The sequence below is a fragment of the Oncorhynchus mykiss genome, chromosome 5, assembly GCF_013265735.2.
Source record: "Oncorhynchus mykiss isolate Arlee chromosome 5, USDA_OmykA_1.1, whole genome shotgun sequence".
Taxonomy (NCBI): Eukaryota; Metazoa; Chordata; class Actinopteri; order Salmoniformes; family Salmonidae; genus Oncorhynchus; species Oncorhynchus mykiss.
This window is the reverse complement of record NC_048569.1, coordinates 77,548,614-77,563,481: the sequence shown is the minus strand read 5'-3', so window position 1 is coordinate 77,563,481 and position 14,868 is coordinate 77,548,614. Positions and strand designations below refer to the sequence as shown.

At 40.1% G+C, this 14,868-nt stretch overlaps 2 protein-coding genes across 6 annotated transcripts in view; both read left to right on the top strand.

Moving 5' to 3' along the window:
* LOC110524608 (ecotropic viral integration site 5 protein homolog) overlaps positions 1-5,160 on the top strand; it is a 59,390-nt gene extending 54,230 nt beyond the window's left edge. For 4 of the 5 annotated variants that reach the window (XM_036978449.1, XM_021604431.2, XM_036978447.1 and 1 more), the window contains one exon: positions 1,799-5,160. In XM_036978449.1, the coding sequence (XP_036834344.1) occupies positions 1,799-2,092 (294 nt within the window). In that variant the 3' untranslated portion in view covers positions 2,093-5,160. Of the gene's footprint in view, positions 1-1,208; positions 1,219-1,798 lie in introns of all 5 variants that reach the window. The other variant, XM_021604432.2, reaches the window with a different exon arrangement.
* A 1,453-nt stretch (positions 5,161-6,613) lies between these two features.
* On the top strand, positions 6,614-14,622 carry LOC110524607 (zinc finger protein Gfi-1). The gene is made up of 7 exons (XM_021604430.2): positions 6,614-6,709; positions 9,509-9,727; positions 10,271-10,465; positions 10,674-11,086; positions 11,241-11,378; positions 11,518-11,683; positions 11,906-14,622. The coding sequence occupies exons 2-7, from the start codon at positions 9,616-9,618 to the stop codon at positions 12,091-12,093; spliced, it is 1,212 nt and encodes a 403-aa protein (XP_021460105.2). The 5' UTR covers positions 6,614-6,709; positions 9,509-9,615; the 3' UTR covers positions 12,094-14,622.
* Positions 14,623-14,868: the final 246 nt, after the last annotated feature.

Sequence of the window (14,868 nt, the reverse complement as noted above, 5' to 3'; positions counted from 1 at the left end):
CTTCATACTTGATCTGGGGAAACACTGGGGAAGTGCTTGGGCCCTCTTTGACCTGAGATGTTTGTCCGCTCAATAAAGCCTCCATCATAAATTGTCCACAATATTGAAATTGAAATGGGCTACTTATGTGAATTAATGAGGAGGCGGAACACACCTAAATTCAAACTGTTGTTAGAAAATGAAACTTGTTAGAAAATATTTTGAAAGTGACAAGTTGAAACAGCCTATGGATAATTAGCAGTCAGCGTGCCTTGGTTTGAGGGCAGCGCGGGTAACTGTCCTGTTGCTTAACAATCACATTTTGGAACTGTGAAAGCATTCTGACATCACGTGCATGAAAAAAACTCATGCAGGGGCGACGGTTAGAGATATTTGGAACTCACACGTGAAAAGGTTAATAGTGCACTAAATTTGACCAGGGTCTGGTCAAACGTAGTGCACAATTAAGTGAATAGGGTGCCATTTGGTCAGTGGTGTTGGAAACTAATGGGCGGCAGTGAAACTATGAAACATGCTGATTGAAGTGTTGGGGGTGTAAGGTTCTAAATGGCCTCATAGCCAGGATCTGGGTGTACAAACTCCCCTGCCGGACCTTCACGACCTGAGAGATCTAATCCTGGAGATACTGCAGTTAGCTGGAAATACTGACTAGACTACTGACTCTTTTTTTTTTCTTTTTTTTTTTTTTGCACACAAAATAATACTTTTGATTATAAGAATCAAAAGACAAAGTATCAGGAGAGGTGAATGTGCTAGTTGATTCCATTTTTTCCAATGCATAATTATTAGGCCTAATTTATGCATTTCTTGGGGATGGTAGAAGAGCAGTAGTGAGACCAATAGATCAGAGTAGATGGACTTGGACCAAGAAGAAAAAGTGTCGCCTCAGTTCTTTTCAATCACACATTCTCATAAGAGTAAGGTTTCCAGTCAGCCACAGAGTTGAGCTAAACCAAAGTTGACTAATCTTTCTCAGGATCAAAAATAAGTCACGAATGGCTCTTGGTTTTTAGCCTGGAAGTGTCTTTGCACACTTGCATCTGTCAAGTTAACACGGTAGTTTCAAATCACTGATCTCCGTTGTACATTTGTTCTTTTTTACATTTAACAGATGAAGCACTAATATTTGAGAAAAGTGACAAGTACCGGTACAATAACTAGATTTCTAAGTGTGTCTCTCTCCCTACATGTCTGTCTTTGCGAGGCAGGCTGACCCAGGTGAGTTCTAGGCAGGGCAGGTGTGGCCCAGACCAAGCTTTTGACCTGACCTCTACCCGTCTTCCACTGGTTTTGCAGCCTATACCTAATATCAGATGTGTTGTGGAGCATGGTCAGAGGAGGTTGGTGGGAGGAGCTATAGGAGGACAGGCTCATTGTAATGGCTGGAATGGAATAAATGAAAAGGTACCAAACATATGGAAACAACATGTTTGACTCAGTTCCATTTATTCAATTCCAACCATTACAATGAGCCCGTCCTCCTATATTTCCTCCCGACAGCCGCTTCTGGAACATGTCTACCCAAATGAGTGTGAACTTGCCCGCTGCATGTGTTTAGAAATGAATCTCCAAGTGTCATAATTTCAGATCTGATGTTTTCATTGGTGTTGACGTCTTTGTTGTAGTTTGTGCACGTGATTTCTAGAAAGATGAACAACCATGATGTTCTCATGTGCATTGGCAATGTATGGATCTTTTGATTTTACAATTCCCACTCACCAGTGTGTTTATTTACACGTCCCCATTATGCATTACTCTACATGCTCCTCCTTTAAACGCTTCTCGTCTTTTTCCACAGATCCGCTGCCTAAAAGGCCAGAGGGGGAGCAGCATGTCCAATCAGCCCGCTTTTGATGGGATCCACATTGTCAATCACTACATACCAGATGATGAGTCGTACCACTCCTCGGACGAAGACACAGGTGTAGGCAAGACCCCCTCCCACCTGGACCATCAGCACAGCAGCATCAGCCGCATCAGGCTGAACCCCTCCCTGGGTCTTGGGGACACTGACAGTGAGGGGGATGATGATGGGCATGGTCTGGTTCTCTCTGTGCCTCCCATTGGCATCCACAAACACACCACCGTGTGACTGGGTGATGGACACCATCGCTAGACGCCTGGAGGCTGATCAGGGCAGTTCTGATCTGGTACAGTGGGACAGAGGGGTTGTCCATGGTAGCAAGCCACTCTTCAGGAGAATGGCGTCTGACTGGGACTCCAATGTAGGGAGCTCCTTTCAATGGAATCTTTGGAAGCATGGGATAGAATGTGTGGGCTTTGTCAACAAGTGAAGTCGTAGCAGAATCACACCTGTGGTGGAGTTGGTTTTTTTCTTTGTCCGTTGCGTCAGTCTGCTTTACTCTTGTTTCGCCAAAACCCACCTGAAGAGGATCATATCCATGTGTTGCTCTGGTCTGGACCCCAGGCAGGCAGATCAGAGAAGGACAACATGGAGGTTCAAGTAGCCGCCTGTGCTCCACGAAGCTAGGCTGACCACCAGGGGAGTGGACTGGGGTTACCCTGTCCAGGGTGACCCCACCCAGACAACCAAACTACAGGAACTCCTTCAACCCCACAACCAACCATGGTACAACAGACACAACACACAGAGACTGTGCAATAAAATGTTTTATGCTTTATGATGACTGACACTTCTTTCAATCAGTTTATTTTTTTATCGCTTTTATAAGTGGACAATCAAAAATGTATAGAGCCCTTTTGTGTGGGTGTCTTTATATCAGGAGAGAATAATGTACTGAAGAGTGATGAATGTCTCTATTGAACATGGTTAATGAGCCCCAGTATCAAACAGAAAGTGTCAACAAGCATTAGGGTCGTATTCACTAGACAGCAAACAAAGAAAAAAAAAGAAGGACCAAAAAAGGGAGGGACTAGTGTTAACAGCTGATATGTCCCCCATCAGGGGACTATATACTAAATAGATTTTTAGACCAAGGAGTTGGAAATGGAGCTTGCAGTTCCTCCAGGAACGGTGTACCACTTCTCTAAAAAAATTTAAAAAAAAAAAAAAAAAAATGTTTTTGTTTCAAAACTTGCCGTTTGCAACAATGTGCACGACCTAGGTTGACATAATGTTGGCTCGTTGGCCTTGAGACATACAACCTGTTTATCATCAGGCCTGGTATAGGCCTATCCAAAGGTCAATTTGAATCCTGTATACTCCGTATATATGTAATTGTTTGTTTTTCATGTCCATTTTGACTTGAAAATATGTATCTAATGAATTATTGCATATCTGTTTAATGTAGGATGCGGCTGAAAGGGACATATCACTCTAGTTGTCAAGATGCACAGAACTGATTAGCAGACATTTCTTTCAGATGTGGGCTGTGTTCCAATTCTCCACCCTTCTCCAGAAGTGAGCACTTGTTCACGTGCCCTCATGCATTTAAAGGCATTGGATTGGTGCAAGCAAGCATGAAGGGAGTTTCCACCATATTCCCTACACCAGTGCATTTCTTTTATATCTATGAGGGGGAGCGTACAAATGCACTCTTCGGAAAAGGGGTAGAGTATGGGAACGTATCCACAGTCTCAATGTTCTGTAGATGTTTTCATATATCCTACTTTTCTCTGTTGGGACAATCTTACTTTTGGAGGAAGGACGGATTTGTATAGGAAGGACGGACTATGTATAGCTATGTATAGCTTGCCATTTGGCATGCATCATAAGAAATGTGCTGTTTGTTTCCTCTGTGAATGAAGCAAAGTGTATTGTCAAGTGTTACCAAACTGTAGGAGGGGTTGTATAAGCTGGTCTCAGATCAGTTTGTGCTGTATAGCCTATAACTCGTATGGTCATTGTGATGCCTTGGCATGACAGATCTGGGACAATGATGGCATTTTAAACAGTAGGCTCTGCCTGCCAGATAAATATGCACCACTTGGTTTCATAAAGGTTGATGTTGATCCATTATCAGGGTTAGCAGAACCCTAAAACAGACAACTTCTCTAGGTTGACAGGACCTGCGCCTTTTACCCCAGAGCCTTCGTAGCATTAAGATAATCCTTACAACCTTATTACTATGTATATTTAATAGCCACGGTGTTTCCCTGAGCCTGCGTTAGTAACGTGGCTCTTAAAAACCTTTGCACATCTACGAGTGATCCAGACTACTCGTAGAGCAGTCAAAGTGCATCGTTAGATGTATTTTTGCCCTTCCGCGTCACTTTATTCACAGATCTCCGCTAAAAATCTCCTAAACATCATGATTCTATTGGTCTGATTGTAACTGCCGATAACTTCAGAAGGACGTTAGTTGACTACAAATACAAAGTTGCCAAAGTATTTCTAATTGTTGCAAACAAATTAAAACCGATATTATTACACATATTATTACATGGACAACAGAGCCTATAATTAGGCTATTTTAATCTTATTGAAATCAATTTCATGTTCAATCAGTTGAGTTCTAGTTTGCGACTAGGCTACAATTTGAAATGTTTGCCTCTGTGACAACGTGTGTAATGATATGCCCAATCTGTGATTTCGTGCATTATTATAAGCATAATAAACCGTGTCGCCTTCAATCGCCATAGGTGGTGATCTCTCATCAGTATTGTGGCATAATTATGTTAAAATAAGATTTGAATGGAGAAAGCTGATCCGAGCGCTGTTTTTCTTTCTATCCTATCAGTCTCGACACATGGTCTCTTTACGTGCTTGTTTGGGGAACACTTAAAGTTGGCTTGTAAATAACGATGCATTCGGTACAATCATCGTAATGCTTAAATTACATCGCAACTTGGAAATGAGGCCCACAACAATGGACATCTCATAATTGCTAGATTTTTAAACGTTTTTAAAGCAGTGGCCCTTTAAGACATTAGAACCAAAAACCTATCAGCCAAGTCTCGGCAAAATATTTATATCCAGAACGCACGGACTCATTGTTCAGAAGAGGTTTTGTGATACTGATGTGCTTGCTATTCCTTAGTTGGTTGAGGACAACGATGGATGGAATATTTGGAAAGGCATCATGACGCAGTTTTGGCACTTTCAGAGAAAGACAATATAATGCAGTAAAGAGAAGTCTACATGGAGTAATAACACTATGGAATAATCATTACCACACTCTGAAAACATGTATGTGAAATGAATGTGTTTGAGTTCACAAATAAACTATTTGATAAACATTTTCAGTTCTGTTGATGTTATATATAGTGTTTACTGATGTGCTGTAATAGTAACCATAGTGGAGCAAATACAATTCCATTCTCACATATTTTACTGCAGTATCATGTCATTGGTTTCCGATTTTTTTAAATAACCTTAAAATAGTTTTGGGTTGCATGAATTGATGGACTATTACCCTCCCTATATATCATTGTTAGGGGTTCACAGCAAAGCTAACCTATTGTTATTCTTAGATCATTTATTTTCCTCGACATGGTTAAATAACTCTAGCATAGATCAACTTTTTTTATTCAAATTTGGCACACAGAAACTAGAGGCCATGTGTAATTTGGTCAAAAATGATGGCACCAATTGGCCTATAGGTGGCGCTATTATAAATAGCCTCACTTAATCCCTCATATTTGCGGACACTTTGTCTTTCCTTATGCTGAACAAATTTCCCTCAATCTTGAACATTTTGGAAAACCTTTTGAAAAATCCAAATAACACCATGCAGGCCCATGGTACATTGCTTAACTTCGTTTGAGAAGATCTAAGGGACTGGTTAAGAGATGGCTGAGTCGTTGATGAATCAGGAAATAGGATTTTACGTGTCCATTGAAATAAAAAACAATGGCCTATCAACTTGAAACTTTTTAGGATCATCAATGACATTACCATGATGAACCATATTACGTTTGACATTAATATCTTAAATAAGTAAACTATTAACAATTCACTTTTTTGACTAGGTTAATTAAGCTAACGCTTAAAATAATAATCTTCTCATGGACTAAAAGTCAGATTCATTGCAAATTTGATCATTGGACATTATCGCTGGGATGTGATGCTTAAAATTATTAGAAGACAAAGTGATTGTGATCGTGTTGAATTGTGTTTGGGAAATAAAGATAGATATGGTTTTAGAAAGGTTGTGGTAATATTTCATTCAACACAGAAATGTGTAGGCAGCTTAATTAAACCTGTCCCACAGCTCAATTTACCTGGTAAATTGTGCTGGGAGACCACTTTCTTTGGACAAGCTATGTTTTCAAAACTGTAATATTTGCATGACTTCTGATGATTTCCATGGACATACAAAATCCTGAAATATATGTAGATATCTTTGTTAGAAAGAATAGTGTTTGCTTTGATGGAGTGATGCTGATTCTAGAAAATGTCTCAATTTACCCCACTCTCCCCTACTTGATTTGATTTGAGTGGGAAAAATGTTTTGCTGTTAAAACAGATTACACAATTTTACGGCACTTTGGTCCTTAATACACTGTTTTATTGGTAGCCTATGCCAATTTGACAAGGTTCAATGTTGAGCTTAGTTAGAATTAGCGCTCAGTCAGTCAGTGATGCTCTACCCCCCCCCCCCCCCCCCCCCCCCCCCCCCACCGTTCAGGAAGTCAATCATTCTGCTGCTTTTAAGAGGCCAACTTTCAGAGCTGCATGTCTTGCAATGCACCTTTCAATTGGACAACAACGCATTAGATCCTTCAGCGGCACTGGACCCGGGTTGTTGTGACAAGTCTGAGGAGCTTTCATTACGCTTGAACTCCGGTAGGCTATGTCTTGAACCTGCTCCACGACTGTCAACCTCTTAATTTTTCTAAGTCAATTGCATGGCTATAGTATACCGCGTTAAGAGGACGCACACGGGCATAATATTAAATTGATAGGCTACAACATAAAACATGTACAGTTCTTTATTGATAAGAACATGTGTAAGACTTTTTATCTAAACACGTGGATGAATTGCGCAATGCAGCATAGATGCTCAACATTTTTCATTTTCGTGGACAAAAAAGTGGTTTAATTTAATTTATTAGAATACCTTAAACATAGCTGTACATTTCTGCCTCAGTGGAGAGGCGACCTTTTAGAATTATGTTGTGTGTCAGAAACCTTTATGAGCTAAAAGGCTGTAGGTTTATATGCGTAGGCTTAGGCTGCTTTTTCGTAGTTGTTGAACTGTGCGGTGGGATCCAGCGCGCATTTTCAAATGAGAGGAGAAGATAACGAAGTTTGACACAGGCTTTCAACAGAGACTATTATGTTCATTACATGCAGCCAATGCCATTGATTCCATCCTTCAATACCGTGATACATTTCAATAAGCAAAAACTTGTATGGAAAACCAATCTTATTTTTTTTTAAACAAAGTTAGTCTATAAATTATAAATATTTCAGCAATGGTTGTTGATTGTACTTTAAAAACAAATGTCTATACCTAATGCACATAAAACAGCTAATAGCCATCTGGAAAAAGACACGAAGGACCTGTTGTTTAATAAGCTATGCATAAAGCTATGCACAAATCAATCAGGTGACTGGTTATTTAGTTGGAAAGTATAGGCCTGCTGAATTTTGATAAACGGCCTCATAATGTATGATTATTATTGAGATAAACTAACAATAGGCTAACTGATAGGCTATGCATTGGTGGTGCCAAAGGCATTCTTATCTGATGTATTGTATAGCCTATCAAATTTAATAACCTAAGTTATTTGACTCTTTGAGTGCTATTTTGTTAAATGATAGGCCTATAATTAATTGCATAAACAGTTTTTCCATTCAAATAGGCTAGAAATTAACTTCTGCCTAAATTATTTGCTTGGATTGTGCTATTAAAGCATTTCAAAATACGATCCAGTGGTTTGATTAGTTGAATATATTTTCTAAGCTTCTATATGAAATAAAGTCACATCAGTCATATCATTACACCAGAAATTGGGCAATGGTCAGGACTACCTCGCGTCAGTGTGTCTTGTGTTTGATCGGTAGCCATGGCGTTTTCTTTTGAGATTGTGTTGCGGTAGCTTGTCACATCTCCTCCAACCCAATGCGAGTTCCGGATGCAGCGGCGATGTTTCTAATCGATAGAGGGCATATGGCGCTTTGATTTCCTGCAAGTCACTTGTGGCCTGCCTTTCTGCACCCGATAGAATACTTCTGCATTTTAAAAATAATATAAGTAAGATGACAGAAAATAACTAAAAAAGAATGCAACGTCATGAGTCTAAAACAAAATGATTTATTGTAAAATGTTGTATATCTCTTCCTGTCACCAACATATTGTCTCACTGCAAAGGTCATAAACGAATAGGCCTACATTTATATTTAAATATGAATTCGTACCTACATTGCTATTATTTCGTTTGATTGGCCAAGTTTTAACTTCCATAAGTAACTAATTTAGTTACATTGTGGTATACTCCAAATAATTTCAAAGAATAGGTTTATAGGAGTTTTTGAGTTAATCATTTCACCTGTCGAATATGAATATTGTAGCAAGATAACGTAGTAGACCTATAATGTAAGGACATAGACATAAGTTCTATCACATATCTTGAATGTCTGGCACGCGCCATCAGCTGGTTGAAACGTGACTGATACTGATATTCTCCGCCCCACTGGCAGTCTGGAGTGCTAGGCGAGCTGAATGCCTGTTGTTCTGTGCGTAATTGGTCCAGAACAGGTCATCAGCGGCCTTACTATGCGCACAGAGAACAGAGGTAGCACTGTTTACTCATTGAGCATATTATAATACTGCAGGAAATACGAAACTCCCGTGGCCCCGCAGGCAGGCGTGTGGACAGCGACTGTCTGCCGTTATTAAATATAGCCTTATGTATATATGAAGAGACACCGACCAAATTGATGGATAAAAATACATTTGTGAAGTTCCAAAACAATTCCAGACTGATGCAGTATTATCATGCATTAGTCTTTTTACAACATTTGTTCATTTTGAGAAATGCTATGTAAGCCAGTGAGGGGCTATTCAACATGTGACTATTTGGGCACAACCACGTCCATACTTCGCCTACTATTCTCTAATTCGCATTTTCATTCGTGCTCAATCGATTACGGAAATAGGTGGATACTGTACCATTATCAAGCATGTTGATAACACGTCTCATGAGTCATGTCGATTAGAGACACACGTAGCACACTCCGGTCCACAGCAACCCTGACTGACTGGCACCCAGGTGCTGTTGGTCTCCGCGTTTCCTCTCCCCCCTGTCTGTCCTGCGGCTAGGTATAGGGAGGGATTAAGTAACACATAAAGCAGTGTATCACTTATCCTGATTGCCATGGGTTTTAATTCCCCGTGGAGAGATACAGGCTGATCCGTGAGAGGGAGCTGTCTCTGGAGCTGTTTGTTCTGGAGACGGACCAATCATAGGCTCCAGGGGCGGCAATGAACTGGGGAGGAGTTTCCTCTAGCCTCGGCACCTGTCCCCGCCCAAAACACCTGGCAGACGTGAGAGGGCGTGTGCGCGTGCTCCATCCTCAGCCAGAAATCTCTTATAGTTGACCACACATTGTCAACCAATAGTCTTCAAATCTTTTCAGGGATAAGACTGCAACACCGCATCCCAGGAACAGAGGTGCAGATTGCTATTGGATCTGGATGGCCAGTGATTTTGGATATTAGCAGAGACCGAACAAGGAGAGTGAAAATGCCTCGGTCCTTCTTGGTGAAGAGTAAGAAGGCGCACAGCTACCACAAGCCTCGGTCCTTAGAAGATGACTACAGTAGACTTGATACTATCTTAGCTCATATATGTGCAGGTATGTGGTTGTTATTTCCATGTTAATGTCTGGATGTTGTGTGAGGTGCACCATTTGTACATGCAAATTATTTCAATCGAAATGGAACAAACTCGTTTTTCTGTAGCCTAATTATATTGTTAGAAATATCCACTTTTATTTGTCTAGTTTTACAGATTGTTATAATGTGAGGCACGGCTTTATTCAAAAGAAGCAGCAATATATTAGAAATACAAGCCTATGATTTATAATGAAAACCAAGCTGTTAATTCAAAGGAATATATAGCCCATAAGGGCTTATCCTGTAGCCAGATCTTACATGTTTACATTATTTCGATAGCTACACTGACCTCAGTGGGATGATTTTGCTCGTATAATTATTCATAACGTTTAATTGTACTGACACATATAGGCTATTACTAAAGTTATTTATATTGTTTCTTCTTCTTACAATAATTATTACAGTATTAGGATATCATAAGCAAAGTTGGATTTTTTGTCGTTGTTATAGGATAAGGCTATTGTAATAGGCTACTCACGTTGTCCTCGTTGTAATTAAAACAGAGAATAGTAACATTCTAGATGACTCGGATGCCTGGACAGGAGGCGATGCCATCCGCGGGTTCTCCCCAGACTCTCACCTAGTGGACACGGCTGACTTCTCCTCCAAGTCCACACTCAGCTGTGGGGACAGTGTGTGCAGTCCAGCTTCAGTTTATGAAGACTTCTGGCGGCCTCCATCGCCTTCAGCATCACCAGGTAGAGATCTAGTCTGTGGTGCATTAAAATGTAGCTATCCCAAAGTGGGAGATTGTAGCAGAGGCAATGATAAATGATGCACTGCGATTACAATTTCACAATTTGATGATGGGACATCCTGATTGCTTGTAGGCCGATATCCATCTTAAGCTATTACATCACAATAGGCCTACACTAATGAATTATATTTATTTTTGCAACGCAATAGTAGATTCAGAGAAATCCCTGTCTCCCACGGTGGACGAGACACAACCCTTCCCCGTTGTTCCCTTCCGGCCCTATGCGTGGAACAGTTACTCTGGTTCGGACATCCGTCACCTGGTCCAGCAGAGTCTCCATCACCAGCACCACCACCCCATGGACTTGAAGAGAAGCCCGGAGGTAGGGTACTACAGCGACCGGGCCATTGAAACAACCCTCTTTAACAGAAGTCCGGTAGCAGAAAATGACAGTGATTACCGGTCCGCTGCCGGTCTGTTCGAGAGAGCCGCCGCCCCCGGGGTAGGGTTGTACTCTGAAGGGAACCTGTACGGGAAAAGCCCAGAAATCAAGGCTGTGTCTGACTTACCCTGCTCACGGTTCATTCTGAATGGTACCTACAAGTGCATCAAATGCAGTAAGGTAAGATAATGTATGCAAATGTAAAGATTTAAGCAGTTTATGTTAGCAATGATTTGCTTGAAGATGTATGGTTATGGACACAATTGTCCCTCCCTTTATTTACCTTGTACCATCATCATTCCCCTCACGAATTTCACACAACTTCCCTCTGCAGGCGTTTTCGACTCCCCATGGGTTGGAGGTCCACGTTCGCAGATCACACAGTGGCACGAGGCCCTACGCTTGTGATATCTGTGGCAAAACCTTCGGACATGCTGTCAGCCTCGAGCAACATAAAGCTGTGCACTCTCAGGTGACTATTCTAGAATCTAGACCATTCTAGTTTTTGTCATTGATTATTCAAAGGCAACAGGCAAAATAGGCTACTTTACTGTTTTGACGAGCTAATCAATATCATATTTAGACTTATATTTGCCTATATACTTCCACAGGAAAGAAGCTTTGATTGCAAAATATGCGGTAAAAGCTTCAAAAGGTCGTCGACTCTCTCCACGCATCTCCTCATCCACTCTGATACACGGCCTTACCCATGCCAGCATTGCGGGAAGAGGTTCCACCAGAAATCAGACATGAAGAAACATACATTCATCCACACAGGCAAGTAGGCGTCAGAAATGTTAGTCTATTAGTAGACCTCGCTGCAACACTAAATATGTTAATTGCATACACGGCCACCCAATGCATAATGGTGAGGTCATGCGTAATTGACATGCATTTTTCCTGAAGACCTGATACAATAAAATAAAACAGCTTGCTTGCCTATATGGTTTGGCTACTGAAGGTAACACGATGGTTAATGCATACATTTTTGTTCTGCAGGTGAGAAGCCGCACAAATGCCAAGTGTGTGGGAAAGCGTTCAGCCAGAGCTCCAACCTCATAACGCACAGCCGGAAACACACGGGCTTCAAACCATTCGGATGTGACCTCTGCAGCAAGGGATTCCAGAGAAAAGTCGACTTAAGAAGACACAAAGAGTCACAACATGGACTAAAACCCTCAAACTAAAATCAAATAAAAGAATGGACACCAAACACTATAAAACAAAACACTTGTTTTGGAAACCAGAAATAAGCTACTGTAGCTATCCATTCCTCAAAGATTTCAGACTGTGATTTACTGGTGGAGAGTTATAGAGGCTTTTGTGCAGTGTAGGTTTAGACAAAACCGGGTTGAACTAGGGAGGGACACTATCTGAACCCAAAATATTTGTACAAAATAACCAGATAGGTAATAACCCCAAATAAAGCGCGTTAACAAAAACAACAGACGACCAATTTCCAACGGACAATTGGGAAAATAGACCTTGTCTAAAGAATGACAGACACTTTGTTTAGTTGGACGCCATGGATGCTGGCATAACAGTCACTACAATAAGGCTATGTGATTTAATAAACAATGGTTGTGTATTTATTTTGAAAACAATGTTATTTTCATTTTTTTCTTAGAATTCAAATAGCACATTTGTATTTTATATTAAGAATATCAACTATACGGTATATCCAGGTGTCATTTACTACAATGTCAAACCTTATTTATTAATCAGATTATCGTTTAAATCAAATATAAAAACTGCAATCCAACAGATTTCGAAAGGTTTTTGTTTCGTTTCTATGTAGCCTACTGCATTATGCTCCAAGCTGCAAAATCCCGCAAGGCCCATCTGAATTATTTGAAGGACAACCAACGCAAATATTCAGAATTTATTTTTTTATTCTAACTCAGCTTATCTGGATTCGTTGTAGTAGGCTAGTCTAGACTATTGGTCCAACTAACATTGTTACATTTTATAGACAGAATAAACCCCCTTGAAATGTGTCTTGGAGGGGGACCTGTGATGATGTTAATTTGAGGCAATTCATTTTCGTTGAATTTAATAGTTTAATCCTTTATTATTATTATTATTAGGGATATATTCATTCTGTAACGCCGAAGCGTTACAGATTCAGCGATAGAAATGTCAAGTTAATTTAAATCATGCTGTAAAGCTGAACCTCCGCGATGCGGATGGAATAGTATACTATATTTCCACTGTGTGGATAGTGATTGTCCTCGTGGTTAACCTTCAGTGATTTTTCATAGAAAACATGTCTCTCCTGTATTCATTGAGGGGTATAATATTAACCGAAAAACTTGGCTGAGCACAAATTGATATGAAGTCTCTTAAAACATACACGAAAAAGCACCTACAGCGGCTTGGTGTATTCTCCACTCCATGTAATAGGTCTGTATAAAGTGCTTTCTTGCCGTTGGCTTTTTTACTGGAAATCTGAGAGGTGACCACAAATTAAGTCGAGTATCACAAGGAAAGTCTTCAAGTGCCTTCCAACTGGTAGGTTTATGTTCCCCCATTATTAATTAATCAAACCAGGTTGTGTTTTCTTCTCGTTTTTATCTGAACCACCCAGAAGGGCAGTTTTCTAAAGCCATAGAGTTGATTGCTTAATCATCTATCTATCAAATAATTTCGTTTAGAATGAAGAATTAGATGCTTAAAATATTCGGTTAACTTATATAGAATTTTAAAATGACATCCACGAGTAAATGTAGCTTTTCGTCATGGTGAAATAAATAAAATATAATTTTATGTGGAAAAACACATAGGGAATAGAAACCCAATTCCACCATTACCTAGGCTACAGGATGCTGCTGCGTTTCATCAGACTTAAGCTCCTAGAAACATTTGGTTTGTTTTTACCAAGGCAGTAAGGAGTTATTTGTTTAGACCTCAAACGTTGCCTGAGCATATTACACGTTAACAAAATGGTATGTAACTTTGGCCACTCCGTATAAAGCTCAAGTTGGAAACAGGACCGGACAGGATTGATTTCCGCAGGTGTAACTAAAGACCCATCAAAAAGCGTCACATAGCATGGCTGGAGGGCATCGACTGTACACCACCTCTGCCCGAAACACAGCTTGTAAGCGCAAGAGCAGGAAATGGGGACACAGGTGTATGTGTGGGCTACTATTATCCCTTCCATTGAGAACAATACTCATTAATTTATTCAAACATTTGTAATGAGCAATTTGCTAACATAGAAATAGGGCAGCTATAAAATGAGAGAATGAACAGCAACAAGAAACTAAACAACTATACAAGTTACCCGGTTATATAAAATAGAAAGTTAATCATAATCATGAACTTTAAAAATAAACCTTCAATGTATATTTACATTCCTTTATAGCTAATGTTCCTATAGGCCTGACAAACTGTATATATACTCTACATTTCAAAAGTTTGGGGTCACTTAGAAATGTCTTTTTTTTTTAAGTGACATTTTTTGTCCATTAAAATAACATCAAATATATCAGAAATACAGTGTAGACATTGTTAATGTTGTAAATTACTATTGCAGCTGGAAACTGCAGATCTTTAATGGAATATGTACATAGGCATACAGGGGCCCATTATCAGCAACCATCACTACTGTTTTCCAATGGCTTGTTGTGCTAGCATTTGAAAAGGCTAATTGATCATTAGAAAACCCTTTTGCAATTATGTTAGCACAGCTGAAAACTGTTGTTCTGATTAAAGACGCAATAAAACTGGCCTTCTTTAGACCTGTTGAGTACCTGGAGCAAGTACTTTCTTCTGAAACTCGTCAGTCTATTCTTGTTCTGAGAAATAAAGGCTATTCCATGCAGGGAATCGCCAAGAAACTGAAGATCTTGTACAACGCTGTGTACTACTCCCTTCACAGAACAGCACAAACTGTCTCTAACCAGAATAGAAAGAGGAGTGGGAGGCCCCGGTGCACAACTGAGCAAGATCACAAGTAC

What these genes read in the sequence shown, in the direction of transcription:
- LOC110524607 (XM_021604430.2), top strand. Translation starts at nt 9,616, where the DNA reads ATGCCTCGGTCCTTCTTGGTGAAGAGTAAGAAGGCGCACAGCTACCAC. An exon ending in ATCGCCTTCAGCATCACCAG is followed by an intron (nt 10,466 to 10,673) that starts GTAGAGATCTAG and finishes GCAACGCAATAG; the next exon opens with TAGATTCAGAGAAATCCCTG. An exon ending in ATAAAGCTGTGCACTCTCAG is followed by an intron (nt 11,379 to 11,517) that starts GTGACTATTCTA and finishes ATACTTCCACAG; the next exon opens with GAAAGAAGCTTTGATTGCAA.